The 18,032-nt window shown below is 39.6% G+C and overlaps 1 protein-coding gene across 5 annotated transcripts in view; it reads right to left on the reverse strand.

Annotated features, from left to right (window-relative positions):
- Positions 1-18,032, reverse strand: part of LOC124119570 (cilia- and flagella-associated protein 46-like) — a 93,809-nt gene that overhangs the window by 17,888 nt on the left and 57,889 nt on the right. For 4 of the 5 annotated variants that reach the window (XM_046482122.2, XM_046482121.2, XM_046482119.2 and 1 more), the window contains 15 exons: positions 17,755-17,833; positions 16,949-17,035; positions 15,441-15,566; positions 15,136-15,225; positions 14,416-14,505; positions 13,438-13,620; positions 12,703-12,800; positions 11,743-11,825; positions 8,729-8,752; positions 5,470-5,663; positions 4,324-4,445; positions 3,375-3,592; positions 1,965-2,068; positions 1,547-1,607; positions 676-711 (listed from right to left, as the gene is read on the reverse strand). In XM_046482122.2, coding sequence (XP_046338078.2) covers positions 676-711; positions 1,547-1,607; positions 1,965-2,068; positions 3,375-3,592; positions 4,324-4,445; positions 5,470-5,663; positions 8,729-8,752; positions 11,743-11,825; positions 12,703-12,800; positions 13,438-13,620; positions 14,416-14,505; positions 15,136-15,225; positions 15,441-15,566; positions 16,949-17,035; positions 17,755-17,833 — 1,595 coding nt within the window. The remainder of the gene's footprint in view (positions 1-675; positions 712-1,546; positions 1,608-1,964; positions 2,069-3,374; positions 3,593-4,323; positions 4,446-5,469; positions 5,664-8,728; positions 8,753-11,742; positions 11,826-12,702; positions 12,801-13,437; positions 13,621-14,415; positions 14,506-15,135; positions 15,226-15,440; positions 15,567-16,948; positions 17,036-17,754; positions 17,834-18,032) is intronic. The other variant, XM_046482120.2, reaches the window with a different exon arrangement.

Genomic DNA, 18,032 nt, shown 5'->3' on the forward strand with positions numbered 1-18,032 from the left:
CAAAACCCTTATAAATGGCAAGTTTCTACTAGTCCTTAGGATACCTTAACTATTGGGCAGTTTGGCAAGGACTACAGGACTAGTGCCAATTTCTAACACTGACGACACAATCAACTATGCCACAGAGGTTGACCACCTGCTTCCAATTAGTCATCTATTACGACAAGCAATAGAGTGCTGGGTAGCTTTAATCCCAGGGGTTCAGTGACTTAGACCAGCTACATATCGAATCAGGCAGCTAAGGGACACATCTCTGCACAGTGAGCTCCGATACTCAAGACCACTGGGCCACACTGGTGTCTCTGCAACTGCTTGATTTCCTGAATCTACTACCTGACCCAATATCATGGTGATTTCAGGACAACTGATTTCATGAGATTGATGTAAGACTAGGGAACTGACAGGTAGAAAAACATTGGACTAGAGTACCGGAGTCTCAAAACATGATCTAAACATGAGTACTTGATTTTCAATTGTTATATTGTCCTCATTTACTCATTTAAGTCAAGATGGGTCCAGATACTGCATCACAACTATGAAACACTTGATAAAGATATAAGAGACTTCTTCTGGTCAGGTAGTCAAGTTTTTGATGAGAGACTCAAGTCTACCTAAACCCGACCTGTATTTGAGTCCCCGTCACAGCCTGATAAAAAAACTGCTGACATGACCTACCTGTCTCTGGACAGTCCACCTGAGGGTCTACAATGACTGAATGTAGGTCAAGGCTAACATTATACATTTTCACGATGTTATAAAAACATTTGTCTTCATGATTTTGATGTTCAACTGAAGCAGAAATGGTTTCCTTTTCATGTATTTATTCATCTGCAGCAGAATCTTATAAGCGGATATGAAAATGGATATTTTCCTTTTCAGCTGAAACTTATTTTCAACGGAGCATGATCCATATTTTGGGGGTGTTTATGGGTGTCCCCCCTTAGCGCCATCAGATTTTATCAAATTTGTGGTCACTAAAATTGGCGGAAATTTGCGGATCCGTGGAAGATTCTCACCCCTGTATAAGTAAACAGTTTATATAAGCATCATGAGAAATGGATAACATCACTGGTAAATGATTATTTCATACAAATTACTTACAGCTTAACAAAAATAACACATAACAAAGCCTAACATTCACAAGCCTACAAGAAATGATAAAGGTGAGATGAGATGAGGTGAAATTGGGTTTAACGTCACGTCCAAGATTATTGCACTTATATAGCGACGTGCATGCGTGCGTGCGTGTGTGCGTGGCTGCTTGTACTAGTCCAGACTGATGCCGATTTTTCTTTTGGTATGACGCAGTCGGGGATCGAACCCCAGACCTTCCACTGTCTGGGCAGACGCTCTACCACTAGACCACGGAGACGGTCAGAAATAATAAAAACTGTTGTATGAGAACAAAGATTTTTTTTTACTTCTCCTCCCTCAACTTTGGTCAATGGGCTCTACAAATGGTCATATAACTGCTTTAACAGCAACATGACACCCATCTGGTTGAAGTGTGTGTGTTGTACTACTGGCAGTATATTGTGAAGGATACACTTGAAGTTCATGGTGTCGACTGGCTGCTGCCATGGCTCCAGTTTCCTGTCCAGAGGGATCTGTGAGAAGATGGACAGTATCTGGTTCAACTCAGAAATCAAAATTTATTTTAAAGTTAAGTTAACCTAAATATAATGAATGCTTTAAAGTGATCAATTCAAATAACTTCAATCTCTTGCTTTAAATCAAAATTTATTTTAAAGTTAAGTTAACCTAAATATTATGAATGCTTTAAAGTGATCAATTCACATAACTTCAATCTCTTGCTTTAATCTGAGACAGAAAATAAGTTACAATAGGAAAGCAGTATTGTGACAATCCACTTATGATGTAAAATTATGTTTCAAGTGTTGTATTTGAGATTCAGAATTGAGATCGAATATTTTGAGTATCTTTCTTTAAATGATGCAACTTACAATTTTTGCTTGTTTCTGTTTGGCCTCCCTGGCTCCAGGGATACGAGACACAATGGAGGAAACCTCCACTTTCTTCTTCTTCTTGTCTGCTGCTGATTCATCAACTGAAATGATGAGCATAGAAAGCTGACAAACATTCTTATGTGGACTTATGTCCACCAGCCTCAAACAAGGCAGACAAACGTGGGCAATTTACAAGACAAATCCTCTCCACTTACCTATTGGCAGCAACAAACATTATTCTGACCTCTGTCACCAAGCTTCAAACAAGGCAGACAAACGTGGGCAATTTACAAGAAAAATCCTCTCCACCTACATACTGGCTGCAACAAACATTATTCTGACCTCTGTCACCAAGCTTCAAACAAGGCAGACAAACGTGGGCAATTTACAAGAAAAATCCTCTCCACTTACCTATTGGCAGCAACAAACATTATTCTGACCTCTGTCACCAAGCTTCAAACAAGGCAGACAAACGTTGGCAATTTACAAGACAAATCCTCTCCACTTACCTATTGGCAGCAACAAACATTATTCTGACCTCTGTCACCAAGCTTCAAACAAGGCAGACAAACGTGGGCAATTTACAAGAAAAATCCTCTCCACCTACATACTGGCTGCAACAAACATTATTCTGACCTCTGTCACCAAGCTTCAAACAAGGCAGACAAACGTGGGCAATTTACAAGACAAATCCTCTCCACTTACCTATTGGCAGCAACAAACATTATTCTGACCTCTGTCACCAAGCTTCAAACAAGGCAGACAAACGTGGGCAATTTACAAGACAAATCCTCTCCACTTACCTATTGGCAGCAACAAACATTATTCTGACCTCTGTCACCAAGCTTCAAACAAGGCAGACAAACGTGGGCAATTTACAAGACAAATCCTCTCCACTTACCTATTGGCAGCAACAAACATTATTCTGACCTCTGTCACCAAGCTTCAAACAAGGCAGACAAACGTGGGTAATTTACAAGAAAAATCCTCTCCACCTACATACTGGCTGCAACAAACATTATTCTGACCTCTGTCACCAAGCTTCAAACAAGGCAGACAAACGTGGGCAATTTACAAGACAAATCCTCTCCATCTACCTATTGGCAGCAACAAACATTATTCTGACCTCTGTCACCAAGCTTCAAACAAGGCAGACAAACGTTGGCAATTTACAAGACAAATCCTCTCCACCTACCTATTGGCAGCAACAAACATTCTAATGTTGACTTCTGTCAACCAGCCTCAAACAAGGCAGACAAATGTGGGCCGTTCCACAAGACAGGACCTCTCCACTTACCTATTGGCTGCAACTAATGTTCTAATGTTCTAATGTTGACTTCTGTCAACCAGGCTCAAATCAGGTAGACAAACATAGGCAGCTCAATTAAACAGAACCTCTCCACCTACCTATTGGCTGCTCCTGATGGAATCTGTGATAGAACACTTGCAGAGAGAAGTCTCTAGACAGACTGTAGATGTCATCGGCCTTCAGACAGTCCAGAGCTTCAAGTGGCATCTCCAGGAGGTCGGGATCGGCCAGGATAATGACACACTCCTGGCTGGGTGGTACCTCCACCTTGGGCTCTTTGGACAGATTGACCCCACTCTGTGGAGTTTGTGGGGACCTGCAATTGGGATACATATACCTAAAGCACTGATCAGAACATTTTATCTCTTCCTAACTGATCACCAGAAAACTGCATCTTGTATCCCGGCCTGTAGGAATTTTGTGAGAGAAGTCTCCAGTATACAATGCATGTTGTCTCTGCTCAATGCGTCATCATGCCCTGACAATGGATCTTTTATTTCAAATTATTTTATCATCCACTGATTCATCATGGACCGGACTTGATAACTTACAGGCGACTGAGATACAGCTAGAATTTAGCTTCCAGAACTGCGGCATAAAATAATATTCACTCACCCACCCACCTTATCTATGTAAAACTGATTGATTGATTGGTTGTTGTTTAATGTTTTCCAGCTATATGACAGCGGTCTGCAAATAATCAAGTCTGGACCAGACAATCCAGTGATTGACATCATGAGCATTGATCCAAGAGATTGGGATATGATGACATGCATCAACCAAGTTAGCTTGCCCGACCACCCGATCCAATCATTAGCCTCTTATGACAAGCATTGTCACCTTTTACGGCAAGCATGGGTTGCTGAAGACCTATTCTACTAGAAACTCCATAATTTAAGGAATATTATTGTTCTGTATACGTGTGCCAATATTTGCTCTGGAAAAATGTGCACAATGAAATCACACAAATAGAGAGCCAAGTATGTCTCTTGTTCTTATGTCTCCTGAAGTGAGAACCTGCACAGCTGCCGCAAGCCTATATCTGACCTGAGTGCAGTGTCGATGGGGGCCATGATGGGTTTCAAGTACTCATCCATGGCAGCAACCAGATCACGGAACTCGTCCTGGAGTCTCTCCTGTTCCATCTCAGCCTCTCCCTCTGACTGGGGCTGCAACATATTGTACATCATCATCACCACCATCGTCCTTATATGTTATTATTCATACAATTTCAACTTATTCTAGAAGATTTATGTAGCAAGGTCATACTGAAACATGATAGTAAAAAAAAGTGCAACTAGAGAGCACCTTCAGTATGTCAATTGTCCATTGTCCATCTTTAAAATCATCACTGATCAGCCTTACACTGAAATTCAGCATCAAAATATTTAATATCTGTCAATAGTTATACTGACATGAACGTCTTATTAAATGTTTTAAGCAAACTTTGCAAGATTTACTGCCAAAAATATATTACTCCCTGCTAAAATATTATGGAATACACAAGGTTTGAACCATTCAACATATGCATTACGTTATGACACAGTTGTTGACCGAGTATCGCAACAATATCTGTAGGAGTTGAAAACATTGGGATAACAAAAAAACAATAAATAAATATAACTGCAAACAATGATGAAAAGTGATATTATGATGATCGATGATAATCAATGATTGATCAGATGTAAAGACAGTTGAAGGTAAGTGTCCATAATCTCTGGTGGGGGAAATGCTTTGAAATTTGAATTCTAAATGATGAATCGAATCTGTTGTGTAAATAATTACAAATAAAGGCATTCATCATCATTTGCAACCAGTGGATTATTTCCATTTATGAAATCAGATTCTATAAACAGGTTCTTTGATATAAAATTTCTGGAAAATACAGAAAATTAGCAACTTATCATCATCTTTGACCGACTGTTTGGAAAAAAACGATTACGACGATTAATTAAAAAAAACAGACACTGACTGTCCCCGAACATTAAACAGTGGTTATGACTAAGCTTGAATATAAGGGGTCCTTCTTATATAAGCCCACTGTTAACATTTACAAAATAAAGGATCCCAAGGTTCAAACATCCTCAAAGAACCCTCCTTAACTCCAAACAATGCTGATGATCATTCACATTATATTCTGAGACTGTTTTGCAGACAGCCAGTCACTAGACCATGAAGAGTTATCTCCCTTACCCGTGCATCCTGCTGCTTCATCCCATCCTCCAGGTTCTCCAACATGCGAGAGCGGAGTGCTGCCTGCGTGCGCTGGTACTCCTGTTTCAGCAGCATCTGCTGGAAGTTCTGCTTGTGTAGACGGAACTTGCTGATCAGTTCCTCCAGTTGATGTGGACTAGTGTCGACACCAAACACACGGGCGCGACTTTGTGCTGAGGGGAGGTGAAGAAATTATTGCTACACATTCTCGCTAAGGGACCAACCAGTAGATAATCTGGGGAGGGGGAGGCCTGGAATTTTATTGAAAAAAAATTAAATTGTCCCAGAAAATACTTGAAAAAACATACCGTATTCGACATAATAAGCGCCCAGGGCGCTCTCAAAACCAGAAATAGGAAGCTCTTATTAGAATATTATTTTGTTGAAAAACAACAGGGTTGAAAGATCGTAAATTTCGTGGTTTATGCTGACAGCCTGAAATGTTTATATACGACAGATATATTTTTCCAGAATCTAATTTCCCATAATTAAGAATGCATATAACACACGTATTATACACGAATAAATAAGTCTTGTGACACAACATTGATCAATCGGAAGGGGTGCTAATTGGGATTGTTCACTAGCCAATATATTTGCAAATATCGCCGTGGGCGCTTATTACATCGAATACGGTAATTAATCTTCAGAATGTTGAAAAAAAAGAAATTCTCCGATATAGATTACATTGTTGCACAATGGTTTTTTCAACAAAAACATTTAGGCTCATAGTTTTAATTTTAAAATATCTGGTTTGCAACTGTCAAAATATCTAGTCTTAATACAAAATCCCAGGCCACACCCCCTCTCCCCCCACCCAGAATATCAAACAGCCAGTCCCTAAGTGTATACATTAGTTTTCAATATAGACTTCCATGTGAAAGAAGAATGAAATATCCATAATACAGTTGTTACAGAGGAGTAAAGATAGAAACAGCTGAGAGAAACAGAAGCTCGATATACTTTACTAATGCTGATTACCATCATTACACAATGCCAAACTTATCACTATTGATGTTTCTCTGAAATACGAAGTGAAAGACATTCATTTATTGATAGCTTTGACTGACAAGAAATATAAGCATCATAAATCCTTGTTATATGTTGCCTTTTGGAAAACCGTTACTGATAATGAGAAACAACCGACTGATAAATGTGAAATGATGGATGTTATGGTTAGAAGATGAACAGGGAGTGGCTGGTCGATGAACAATATGTACATTCGTGTTACACAAAAGTAGCATTGTTTGTTTTGTGCAGAAAGGACTAATTCTTTTTTACTCTTAATTTAGGTTTAACTATCTACTCAAAGTACAACACGATAATGATGAAAGTAACTACAAAACAAAACCATTCACATGAAAAAACTACAAGAAAATATCATCAAAAGAAACCAATAGCATCTGGGTACTGTAGCTCACCTATCTTACTTTTTTTTGAGTGAGTTCAGTTCGACACCAGTTTCAAAAGTGTTTCAGTAATAACAGTGAATGAGTGAGTTGGGTTTAACGCCGCTTTTAAATTTTATTCCAGTTATATCACGGTGTGTAAGCTTAATGTGGGAGGAAAGCCCAAAGTGATGCAGGTCTCAGACGTTTACCACTTCGTTGAAACCCACAAGCACGGGTATGGTGCTGACAAACCTAGAAACATAATTGGGGCGAACCGGGATTCGAAACCACAATCATAGGTTTATGGTGTGCCCAAGGGACGCAACTCTGCACAGCGAATCGCGGCGCCTTAGACGACTGGGCCACCCATGCCCCCTTCAGTAATGGGTATGGTGCTGAGCAAGAATCTTAATCACAGATTCTAAACCATGACCGAAGGATTGTGCCTGCCTTAGGGGTGCAACTCTTCATGGCGATTTGCGGTGCCTAAGACAATTGGGCCGTTCTTGCCACCATGTACATTACTGTGAGGTTCTATGACATGGAATCAACCAAGTCACTAAGCCTGACCACCTGATCTGTTAGCTGCCCATTGGACAAGCATAGGTTGGCTATAACAAATTCTAACATGGGGATCCATACTTGTCACTTGTCATCAATTCAGGTAGATTTTAGGGACTGGCCATTTATTATAGGAGAGGGGAGGGGGTGGGTGGTAGTCGCGAGATTAAGGGGTGGTTGGGAGTTTGGGGGTGTCATGAAATAATGACACACAATTTAGTTATTTGAAGGGGGATTGGAGGCGGGGGGCGGCAAAATATGATACAGTCCTAAGATCCAGCCTGTCTCACTGCAGTTTATTAGTTAAGCTTAAAAGACCATATCAGGGCTTGAATGGCTAAGTTACAGAATAAATTCAGTGATGCTCAACATTGTCAGGACCGTGCATGCCAAGAAAGATTTAGCTTCATCGATCCAGCACTTCCATTGGAGAAGATGTTTATAGACAACAGCTGACACTCAAGATGGATAAGAAACAAATTAGCCAAGACGTGAGCTCTCGTCAGCATAAAGCCAAGGTGAGATAAAATATGTTTCTACCATCAATAACTACAGTGTATTAGAATAGTGCTATATCTGCCTCCATGCAATGTGAACATTATCTAGTAATGGGAACTGTGGCTGCTTATATAAATCATGTAACTAATGTTCCTATAGTGATGTGCATGATGCATGCACACATCTGTGCATGTTGCCGATTTCCTTTGTGCAAGCACTTATATGTCAATGAATACCATTTATCACATCACTGTCATCATGTTGTCCTAAAATAGAACAGACAAAATCAATAGTACATGCAGCCGTATATGTATTGATGAATTCTGGAAGTGCAGCCATATATTAATTTTGTCCTGAGAAAAGATCTTTGATACGTGTTCCAGTACATGGAAACAGGCTGAGAATGAGAAAATCAAAGAACTGCTGTCAACACTAAACAGTCATTTACAATATTAAATAACCGTAAAACATCATAAAACTACATTTTGCAAATAATCTTTATTAAATATTGTTTTTAAATTAGCCCTCCAGCTGTTCATAATGTTCACTTACTGAAAGACATATTTGATATTTCTAAGCTAAAAATCTCAGATGTTAAAATTAATTTGTTGAAAGTACTGCAATTTGAACATTTGAACCTTTGAACAAAGAGAACATGTGTTACTGCAATTAAGACACTATGAAACACAAATATTGAAAGAGACTGTCTGATGGTTGATAGCATCTCTTACAAACAAGGTCTATATGTTATTGGTCATGCACGTTATGTATCTACTACATCTATATACCTGCAGCAGCCGCAGCCCGGGCAGCTGAAGAGAGGTGGTAGTGCATCACACATCAAACATTGCAAACATTATGTGGGTGAGTGAGTGAGTGAGTGAGTTTGGTTTAACGCTGCTTAGAACAGTATTTCAATTGTACAACTTCATGCAGCTCAACGAGGGAGGGTGCAGGTCTGAAATGTTTATCACTTTGGTCATCTTCCTGAGGCAAGGGAGTTAACTGATTATAAAAGTCCAGTCTCCACCTCGCTAAAATAGGCCGGAATTCCTGGGTTCAATTGTAGCGCCACCAGTAGCTATAACGAGTTAAGGCCCTTCTATGTCCTTCCTATTGACCAATCAGATTCCACCTCTGATATAACATGCCTTTGTTTCAAATAAAATAGCGGCGCCAGTAAAGGCGATCCGATCAATAATCAAGGTTTATATTGTAATAAAACTGGTCTTACTTCGTGAAGTGCATTAAATCACATGAGCACCTTGATGAAAAACATGAAAAGATTTGAAAAATATCTGTTGATGCTAAGTTGACGGTACACATGCTTTGCAAGTCCTGCAGTCGACTGAAATCTGCACTGCAGTTTACAAACCGGATGCTGATTTTGTTACGCGATATTGATTGGACTAGGCAAAGATATAAATCCATAATTGCAGCCTAGTTTGGCAAGGGTTGAAACTGGACTTTTCTAGTCAGTTAACTCCCTTGCTCGGGAAAATGCACTTTGGTGAAGCCATTAGCATGGGTAGAGTACTGACAAACCAAGAACCCTGGCAAAATGAGATTCTAACCCAAGATCATAGGATTCAGTGACACATGCGATATAACATTTCACAGGGCATCGCACAGACTAACACATCGGGTTTGATCATGCTTTGAAAAGGAAAGAACATTATCCTAAGCCAATTCATCTCTGCAATACAAACTGCAATAAAAAAACTGAAGTCACTATTTCCTCTTTGAAATCTCAGCTTGAGACATTTCTGTTTCACCAATCTTACAGTTGCTAAAGCGCACAGAGCATGTTTATTATGTAAATTGTTACACTATTTATGCATTGATTTCTTCCCACCTGATTTCATCAACTGCAGTAATAAATGTGTGTATTTGTTATTAAATGTCACATTCAGCAATATGCTATATGACAGAGGCTTGTAAATAATCAAGTCTTGACAAACCAGTGATTGATATCATGATAATCTCCCACACTGTCCGAGTACACTGACACACCATCAGTCGCCCAGTCTGACCACCCGACCCACGACCAGCATAGGTTGCCAGAGAACCCTTCTAACGGGGAATCCCCATAGGGGTTGTAATAAAAAACTTCAAAATAGGTAAAAAATCGAAGAAGACCAAGTCTTTAAATTGTTTTTTAAATTTAAAATGTGACTGGATAGCAAAAATCTGTAAATCATGCAATTAAAAAGTGTGTCCTATTGTGAAGCTTAATCCAACATGTATTCATGGTTCAATCATCAGAGCCTTTGTTTTCATAACCTAAAATTTCAAAACAACTAATAAGTAATATTGTTTTCGTGTTCTGTTTGTGTGTTGTTTAAAAATGCACTCAGTGATATTCCAGCAACAAGACCATGGCCTGTAAATAATAAAGTTGGACTAGACAAATCCAGTGATCGATATTATAACGAGGTACACCATCGGGGTCTGATGACACGCAACCACTTCAGCAAGTCATCAGTATGCAGATGTTGAAGTATACACTTTGCATGAAAGTAAAAACAATTTATTCTTGAAACTGATTCATATGTTAGCAATTATTTAACGAAAAAATATCAAACTGAAAATAAGGGGGACAACTGAGTGAGTATGATGGGTTTAGCATGACTTTGAACAGTGCCCCAGTTATATCACAGTGTCAATGTCAACTCTATTAGTGTGATCACTCCAACACTTAGTGATAAGGCTAAAAATATAATAGTCTTGGTTCTCAGGCACCGCCCGCATCATCTTAAAGTCTGCCGCACGTTTCGTTTTTATTTCCATTCCCCCCCCAATTTCTAATACTTAAAAACAATGCAATAAAAATATAGCATGCAGTTACATCCCTTTACATGCGCACTGCTTTTCTATGCATCTCGTGTTATGGTCATGGCAGCAATAGGTGTATGCTTGTATATGTAGGGTGGCCCTTTCCCAGGTTGATGGTACTAAACTGTCTTTCTGGTGACATACTAGTTTGAACAAGCCACACAAAAAAAACGCTGCCCATCCGCACTATATTTTCCAAAGTCATTGCCTGAGAACCATTCTTTTATTTTTTTAAGCTTAATGTGCTGTGCTATTAAAACATTCCTTCAGATCTATTTCCTCATTACACATAGTGATCAACAACACATTGTTTAACAGATCAGTGAAAACCATATTAACCTGAAGTCCAAGGGATCCTACAAAATCGATCCCACTACCTGTCATTCTGGACTAGCAAAGCATTGATATAAGACTGAAAAGGGCTCTGCATTGACCAAACATTTACATACATAAACCTGATAACAAGCACCATTCCTTATTGTCATCCCTCATGAACGTTCATGTATCCTTGGCAATATCTACCTGACAGACTTCATATTGATAAATGTGGAAGACACCACTGCGACCTGTTGAACAGTTGGTACGAAGACAATGAATATCCTCTAGAAAGTTGCAAGTACTGGTTCATACTATATCCTACAAAGAAGCCGAGTAAGAAATGTAAGGTTTGTCAAATAACTATTTTAATGGAAAAGTTGCAAAACATGGCATTAGATAATTAGATTCTAGATTTTGTATTTCAATATAAAGATGACACTTTATAAACACAATGTTTTCGACACAAAATGAATTCAGGATACAATCTTTTTTTATTCGTTTGGAAATAGAATGTGGTGCCAAACTCTTTCCATGTGACTATAGATCTGAAATAAGGTATGGAGTTGAGGTTAATGAGGTTTCACTTTCACTGGTAGATGTGACACACACAAGACTCCCCACCCCCAGGGCTGGTCATCCCTCGACCTACCTGCCATCTGTTTGGGGTTGGGTTTGCCTCCCGTTGGGACAGGCTTGTTCAGTTTGTCCAGTAAGGCACTATACAGGAATGTTCTGCAAACGATAAAGGTGACACCTGATTATTTTGAAATGTCTCGAAACATGTACCAAGTGGTTTCCATTGATTCTGATTAACATTTCTGCACTCTTCATTTAGCAGCTATAACTTCAGATAAAAGTGCAGACCTTGTTACGACATAATTAGTGTTAGGAAAGTCTTCATGTATACACAGCACATTTCTGTCATGATTAGTTAATGTGGAAATCTGTTAACTGTAGGTTTTCACCGGGAACAGTATCTCCAGATTATCAGGGTTATAACTCCAGATGTCTGAAACTACAATACAGATACCAACCAATCTGCTGACGAAGGTAGTACTATGCAATGCTTCTGTAATGTTGCATTATCTTGAGTGATTTTGTAACTGTTCATGCCTAATACTCCATGAAACAATATAAAGTAAACTACAGTTATAACAAACTCTAATGGACCACTAATTTTAGTTCGGTATAACCGTAGTTCGTTATAAGCATATATACAACACATCTATACAGCAAATGGCTGGGATAAAAAATTCAGTTCGTAATATCCGTCAGTTCGTTATAAGCGTATTCGTTATAAACATATTTTACTGTACTTGAAGCACAACCTGCTACTGCTCTGTGATACAAATTAAGATGTTTTGTTCGTTGTTTAATGCCACATTTAGCAAGCAATATGAATGATGGAACTCTGTAAATAAATCAAATCTGGACCAGGCAAACCAGTGATTGATATTATAAGGAACGTATTATCAAATCACCAGGTCTCTGAGTCTGATCAAGGGATCCAAACAGTTTTCTCCTCTGATATAAATAGGTTGCTGGGGACCCGTTGTATACCATAATCCCCATGGAGAAGATGTCTATATGACAGAATGTCATGACTTACTTATCAGGAGAATGCTGTAATACAACAAAGCTGAAGTTGGGAGGGAATTCCTTCAGCAGCTCTAAGTGGTTGGGCAGAACCTCAATCCTCTTCCAGGCCTGTTCACAAACAAATAAAATATAATTGGTAAATATCAGAAAAAATACTGTTGTTAGGTATACAGTTTGTGTAATCAAGGATTATATCCTACCTAAATATTATCCCGGGGGACGTTTTACTCTAGAGTATAGTATAGGATAGGATAAAACACACCGGTATGGGTTCAATATGGAGAATCATCCTGACACTAGAGAATTTCATCCCCGGGATATAAAATAGGCTAGGATAGTATTCACTCTTACATGTGCAGTCATTATCAGTGGTGGGGGGGGGGGGGGGCACAGGTGGCCAAGTCCTCTAGGGCGTCACAATTTGATATGCAGAGTTACATCCCATGGGCACGCCAGAAACCTGTGATTGGGTTCGAATCCCAGTTCGCCCCGTTTATGTTTCTAGGTTTGTCAGCACCATACCCATGCTCGTGGTAAGTGGTAAGCGTCTTAGGTGAGTTATCTGTCCCTGGCGATATGACATGACATGCTTGATCATTAAATTTCTTAAAACAACAATGATTAATTCTCATTCATATGAACACCTCTGATAGCTTTTGATTTCTGAAGGTTTTGCTCATTTCTCAAACGGTAGTCATCATACTTTGTCATTTATCTGGTTTGTCTAAGTGTCTGCTGTGCCTACCTGCCAATCTTGTTCCAGTGACGCCTCCAGAGACTCCATGAGCGGGCTGTTAGCAAGGTTAGTCTTGATGTCTGAAGACAGCAGGTTCTGTCTCTGGTGGAGCAGAGCGGCTAGGCGTGACGTGACAGGGTCAAGCTGGGACCGATACAGAATGCTCTGCATGTTCTGGGAGGCGGAACAGCTCTGCAAAACAAGCCCAATGGTTTGGAATAAGACTACTGACATAGAACTGAAAACAAATAAATACAAATGGTAACTATCCCTGCAAGCAGACAATCCAGTGGTTGATATTATGAGCAATGTCCGTTGCCATCAGGGTATGATGACACACAGTCTACCAGCCAAACAGTCAAACAGCCTGAATCAAAAGCCTCTCACGGCAAGCAATAATAGCAAGCAGTACCACTAAGAGAATACTTGTCAGCTATGAGGAATTAGATTAACTGTTCCAGGTGAATTTATTTTGCAATTAAAAAAAACACTATAAATGTAAGATGCAAAAAGGTTATCTAAAAGACACATCAGCTAAAACAATATATAAATGCAAAGACACTTCAAAAACTATCAAAACATTTGAACATAACAGGCCTATTGGCGCACTTTTTCACACCAATTTGCGATTTTGCCCAACCCCTTTCTGCCAATTTCTACATAAAAAACCCAAACCCCACTGAGCTACAAATTGTGTATGTTTCTTTTTGATGTAAATAGTCGTGTCTGGACCAGAAAATCCAGTCATTGACATCATGAGCATCGATCTACGCAATTGGGGTATGAAGACATGCATCAACCGAGTCAGCGAGTCTGACCTCCCGATCCCGTCAGTCGCCTCTTACAACAAGTAAGGGATGCTGAAGACCAATTCTTCCCCGATCTTTATGGATTCTGCCTGTTCCTGGATTACAATACTGTAAGTTGTGTCTGGGTTATAACTGATGCTATCAGTCAGTCCAGAGAATATTCTCAGCATCCACTCACCTGATGAAGAGCCAGGAAGTTGCTGGCTGCTGCTGCATCAAACTGACCACAGCAGTCTACTAGTTCCAGGGAGACCACACCAGCTAAATCCTGAAACATCACACAATTATAGTAGTGCAGGTGTACAATCTGTAAGTAACAAATAGGGGTGACCGGCTATCCAGGGTATTATTACTATAACAATAGTACTATCACGTTTAACAAATATGTTTGTGATATTAGGTATAACGAACATACGAAGACAAAAAAAAGTTATAATTTGGATGTTATCACTATTTATATAAATTGGTTTTGGGAACTTTCACAAAGAACTATGAGCTACCCAAATGCCTTCACATGATGTGTAAAACAGAAATAGCACTGTTTTGCTTGCATGTGCAGTTCATGACAATGAAGAAATAACTGATATCTAATATATTTGATATTTATATAATTATCCAGCATTACACATAATGCAATCTCTTGCTGTTCAACCAAAACGTAATCCCAATGGAGGCCTCTTAACCAGAGAGAAACACTTTCATCAAATAAATAGCCCACCCACCCGCAACCACCAGGCATCACATGACCCAAAACTGCACTCGACACCCTGTTTGTTTTTCGATCATGGGTGTGATAAATTGACAATAAAATCTTGATTTAGAAACCAAATGATTCACTAAATTCTTAGAGTATTAATAACAGTTCTATAGATTCTGCCATTGAACTGTTTTTACTGACTGTGTATTTGTTGGCGAGACACAGATTGAGACATTGCGTGAGACACTCAGTGGCCTGGCTCAGGTAGTACTTGGACACTGCATGCTGGCTCTGAAATACACACAAACACTTTATAATGAAGCTTTGAACACAGGAAAATCATCCACAGTTGTTTACTATCCACAATATATAAATATATTTCCAATATTACTGTGTACCTTTAACAATATGAATTCATTATATAGATGTAAAGTCTTCTCGATAATCAGTTGGTAGTAATTAGAATTATTGACATCTCGAGTTTGCAATAGAAAACACTATGCTACCTTCATCTTCTTGATCTGCATGGCATACTTGTGATGATGTCGGTCCTGCAGCTCATCCGACCCATCTTTCCCACCCTCCTCTTCCTGCCCATCCTCACCACCCTCGGTGGGCAGTTTTAGCAGGTCCTGGATCAGACAGCAAACTTAATAGATATTGCTGTTTATGCAGGTAGGAAAACTATATTGGATTGAACTTATTTGCCGAGCCCATGTTGAAAAGTGGAAAAGAGTCAAATCTGAAAAGCACTATTTCTTTTTCAAATTGTGCATCAATATGTGGAAATGTGAGACCTAGAAGGCCAGCTTCATGAACACTGCACAAATGGACTTTCAGATCATGATAAGTATGATAAATGGTTTATTTGTTTATTTGTTTGTTTGTTGTTACACTTAGCTATATTCCAGCTATTTGGTGGCATCCTGGACCAGACAATCCAGTGATCAATATTGTAAGCAGCAATCCATGCCGTTGGGGTATAAAGACACGCAATCATTCAAGTCACCAAGCCTGACCACCTGATCCATTTAGTTGCCTCTTACAACCAGCATAGGTTGGTGGGGACCATTTCTCAATCGGAATCCTCAAAGAGTTACAAACAAGTGGCCGATATTGTGAACATTAATTCACTACAGAGGAGCTTAGTAACACTTCAAGTCAGCCAGGACACAGATGTAAATGTAGCTGCCCTGGCCTTGTTCCACAAAGAGGCCAAATATTAACACTTTAACAATCGCAAGTTGATGTTTGATTCACATGATTAAGGCAGTCATAGAGGGAAGATTGCTTTGTGAAATAGGATACTATAGACTTCAAGTCATCTAGAAGTTAATTTCCCTGTATTTTCTCAATAACATATTATATCCTTGATGAACATGATGAAAGGCTGTTTAAGATCAAGTAGTCCTGCACAGCTGTAAAATGATAAAGAGTTTGTCTCATTTCCTCCTATTAGGCCCCGATTATGTTTCAAGGTCTGTCAGCACCATACCCGTGCTCGTGGGTTTCACTGAAGTGGTAAACGTCTGAGACCTGCATCACTTCGGGCTTTCCTCCTACAATAAGCTGACACGCCGTGATATAACTGGAATATTGTTAAAAGCAGCATAAAAACAAACTCACTCACTCCTTCTACGTGGCACCCATCATGGACACTTTATTTTAGTGTGAGTGAGTTTTGTTTTACACAGCATTTAATAATGACTATTCCAGCAATCTGACAGTGGGTGACACAAGAAATGGACTTCTTATTATCAATGTTTATAATACTTGGCTACCCTGCCCTTTTGTTTTGAGTGAGTGAGTATGGTTTTATGCCGCTTTTAGCAATATTCCAGCAATATCACGTTGGGGGACACCAGAAATGGGTTTCACACATTGTACCCATGTCGGGAATCGAACCCGGGTCTTCGGCGTGATGAGCGAACGCTTTAACCACTAGGCTACCCGACCGCCCCCCCTTTTTTTTGAAATGATAAATAATTACAGACAAAACAGGTACTGTACTCACCATCTCCTGAACCAGCCAGTGTGGAGGGGGGTCAGGCCCTGCATGTTGTGCCTGGATGTGCAGACACTTGCCGAGAATACACAGTGCCTGTAACACAGTAGCATAAACATATCACATAACTCGCCTTTGGTCGTCAGATACCAGAACTATTTACTTGATTAATATAATTGGTATCACACTGGAGCAAGTTGAGTATTCTATATTTTCAAATGAATTCAACTTGAAATGATCAATTGCATGTAAAAAAACTTCTAAAGTTTGCCTCCAATGCAAATACTGCATGTAGTTGAGATTCATTTGAAGTCATTTTAGTGGGGGAGGCTAGGTAAAATGGGGTTAAGCGTCGCGTTCCAGTTTATTGCACTTATATAGCAACGTACATGTACGTGTGTGTGTGTGGCTGCTTGTACTAGTCCGGACTGATGCCGATTTATAGTGTTAGCACACTGAGATACCATGCCGCAGTTGAACATGAATACCCCACTCAGACACAGTATACTGACTCAGAGCCGACCAGTCCTTGTTTTAGCCACTTAATGCCGAGCGTCAGGCAGTGTATCAACAAGTTCCATCTTTTAACATCTTTTAGTATGATTCGGCTGGCGATCAAACACCCGATCTTCCGCTCTCCCAGGCAGACGTTCTCCCCATAGACCACGGAGTTGAGTCATCTTAGTAGATCTGCAGCCGTTCACATGCAGCCTCCAAGCAATTCCTAAGCATCCTGCTCTGATATACAAACATACCGGTAGTGTGCGTAGGTCAAGGTGCAGTGCTGATTACAAATGTTGTTGAAGTACACGTACCCGTGCCCGGAGATGTGAGATGTTCCCACACAGACTGTGTGCACTCAACAAGGAGGATACAGCTTCATCAGCACAGTTCCTGGACAAGTACAATACAAGAGCAATCATTAATCCTGACTAGAAGAACCTAAGGAAGAGAATTTATGGATGTCAACTTCCTTATTATGAGGAACACACCACGTTTTGGAGTATATACATACTCCTTCATCAGGTGAAATAAGAACCTAGAACACCTGCAGATTGAAGATTTTAAAAAATCAAAATGAGCGATGACTTAA

This window comes from Haliotis rufescens, unplaced genomic scaffold, assembly GCF_023055435.1.
Source record: "Haliotis rufescens isolate VD_foot unplaced genomic scaffold, xgHalRufe1.0.p SCAF_12, whole genome shotgun sequence".
Taxonomy (NCBI): domain Eukaryota; kingdom Metazoa; phylum Mollusca; class Gastropoda; order Lepetellida; family Haliotidae; genus Haliotis; species Haliotis rufescens.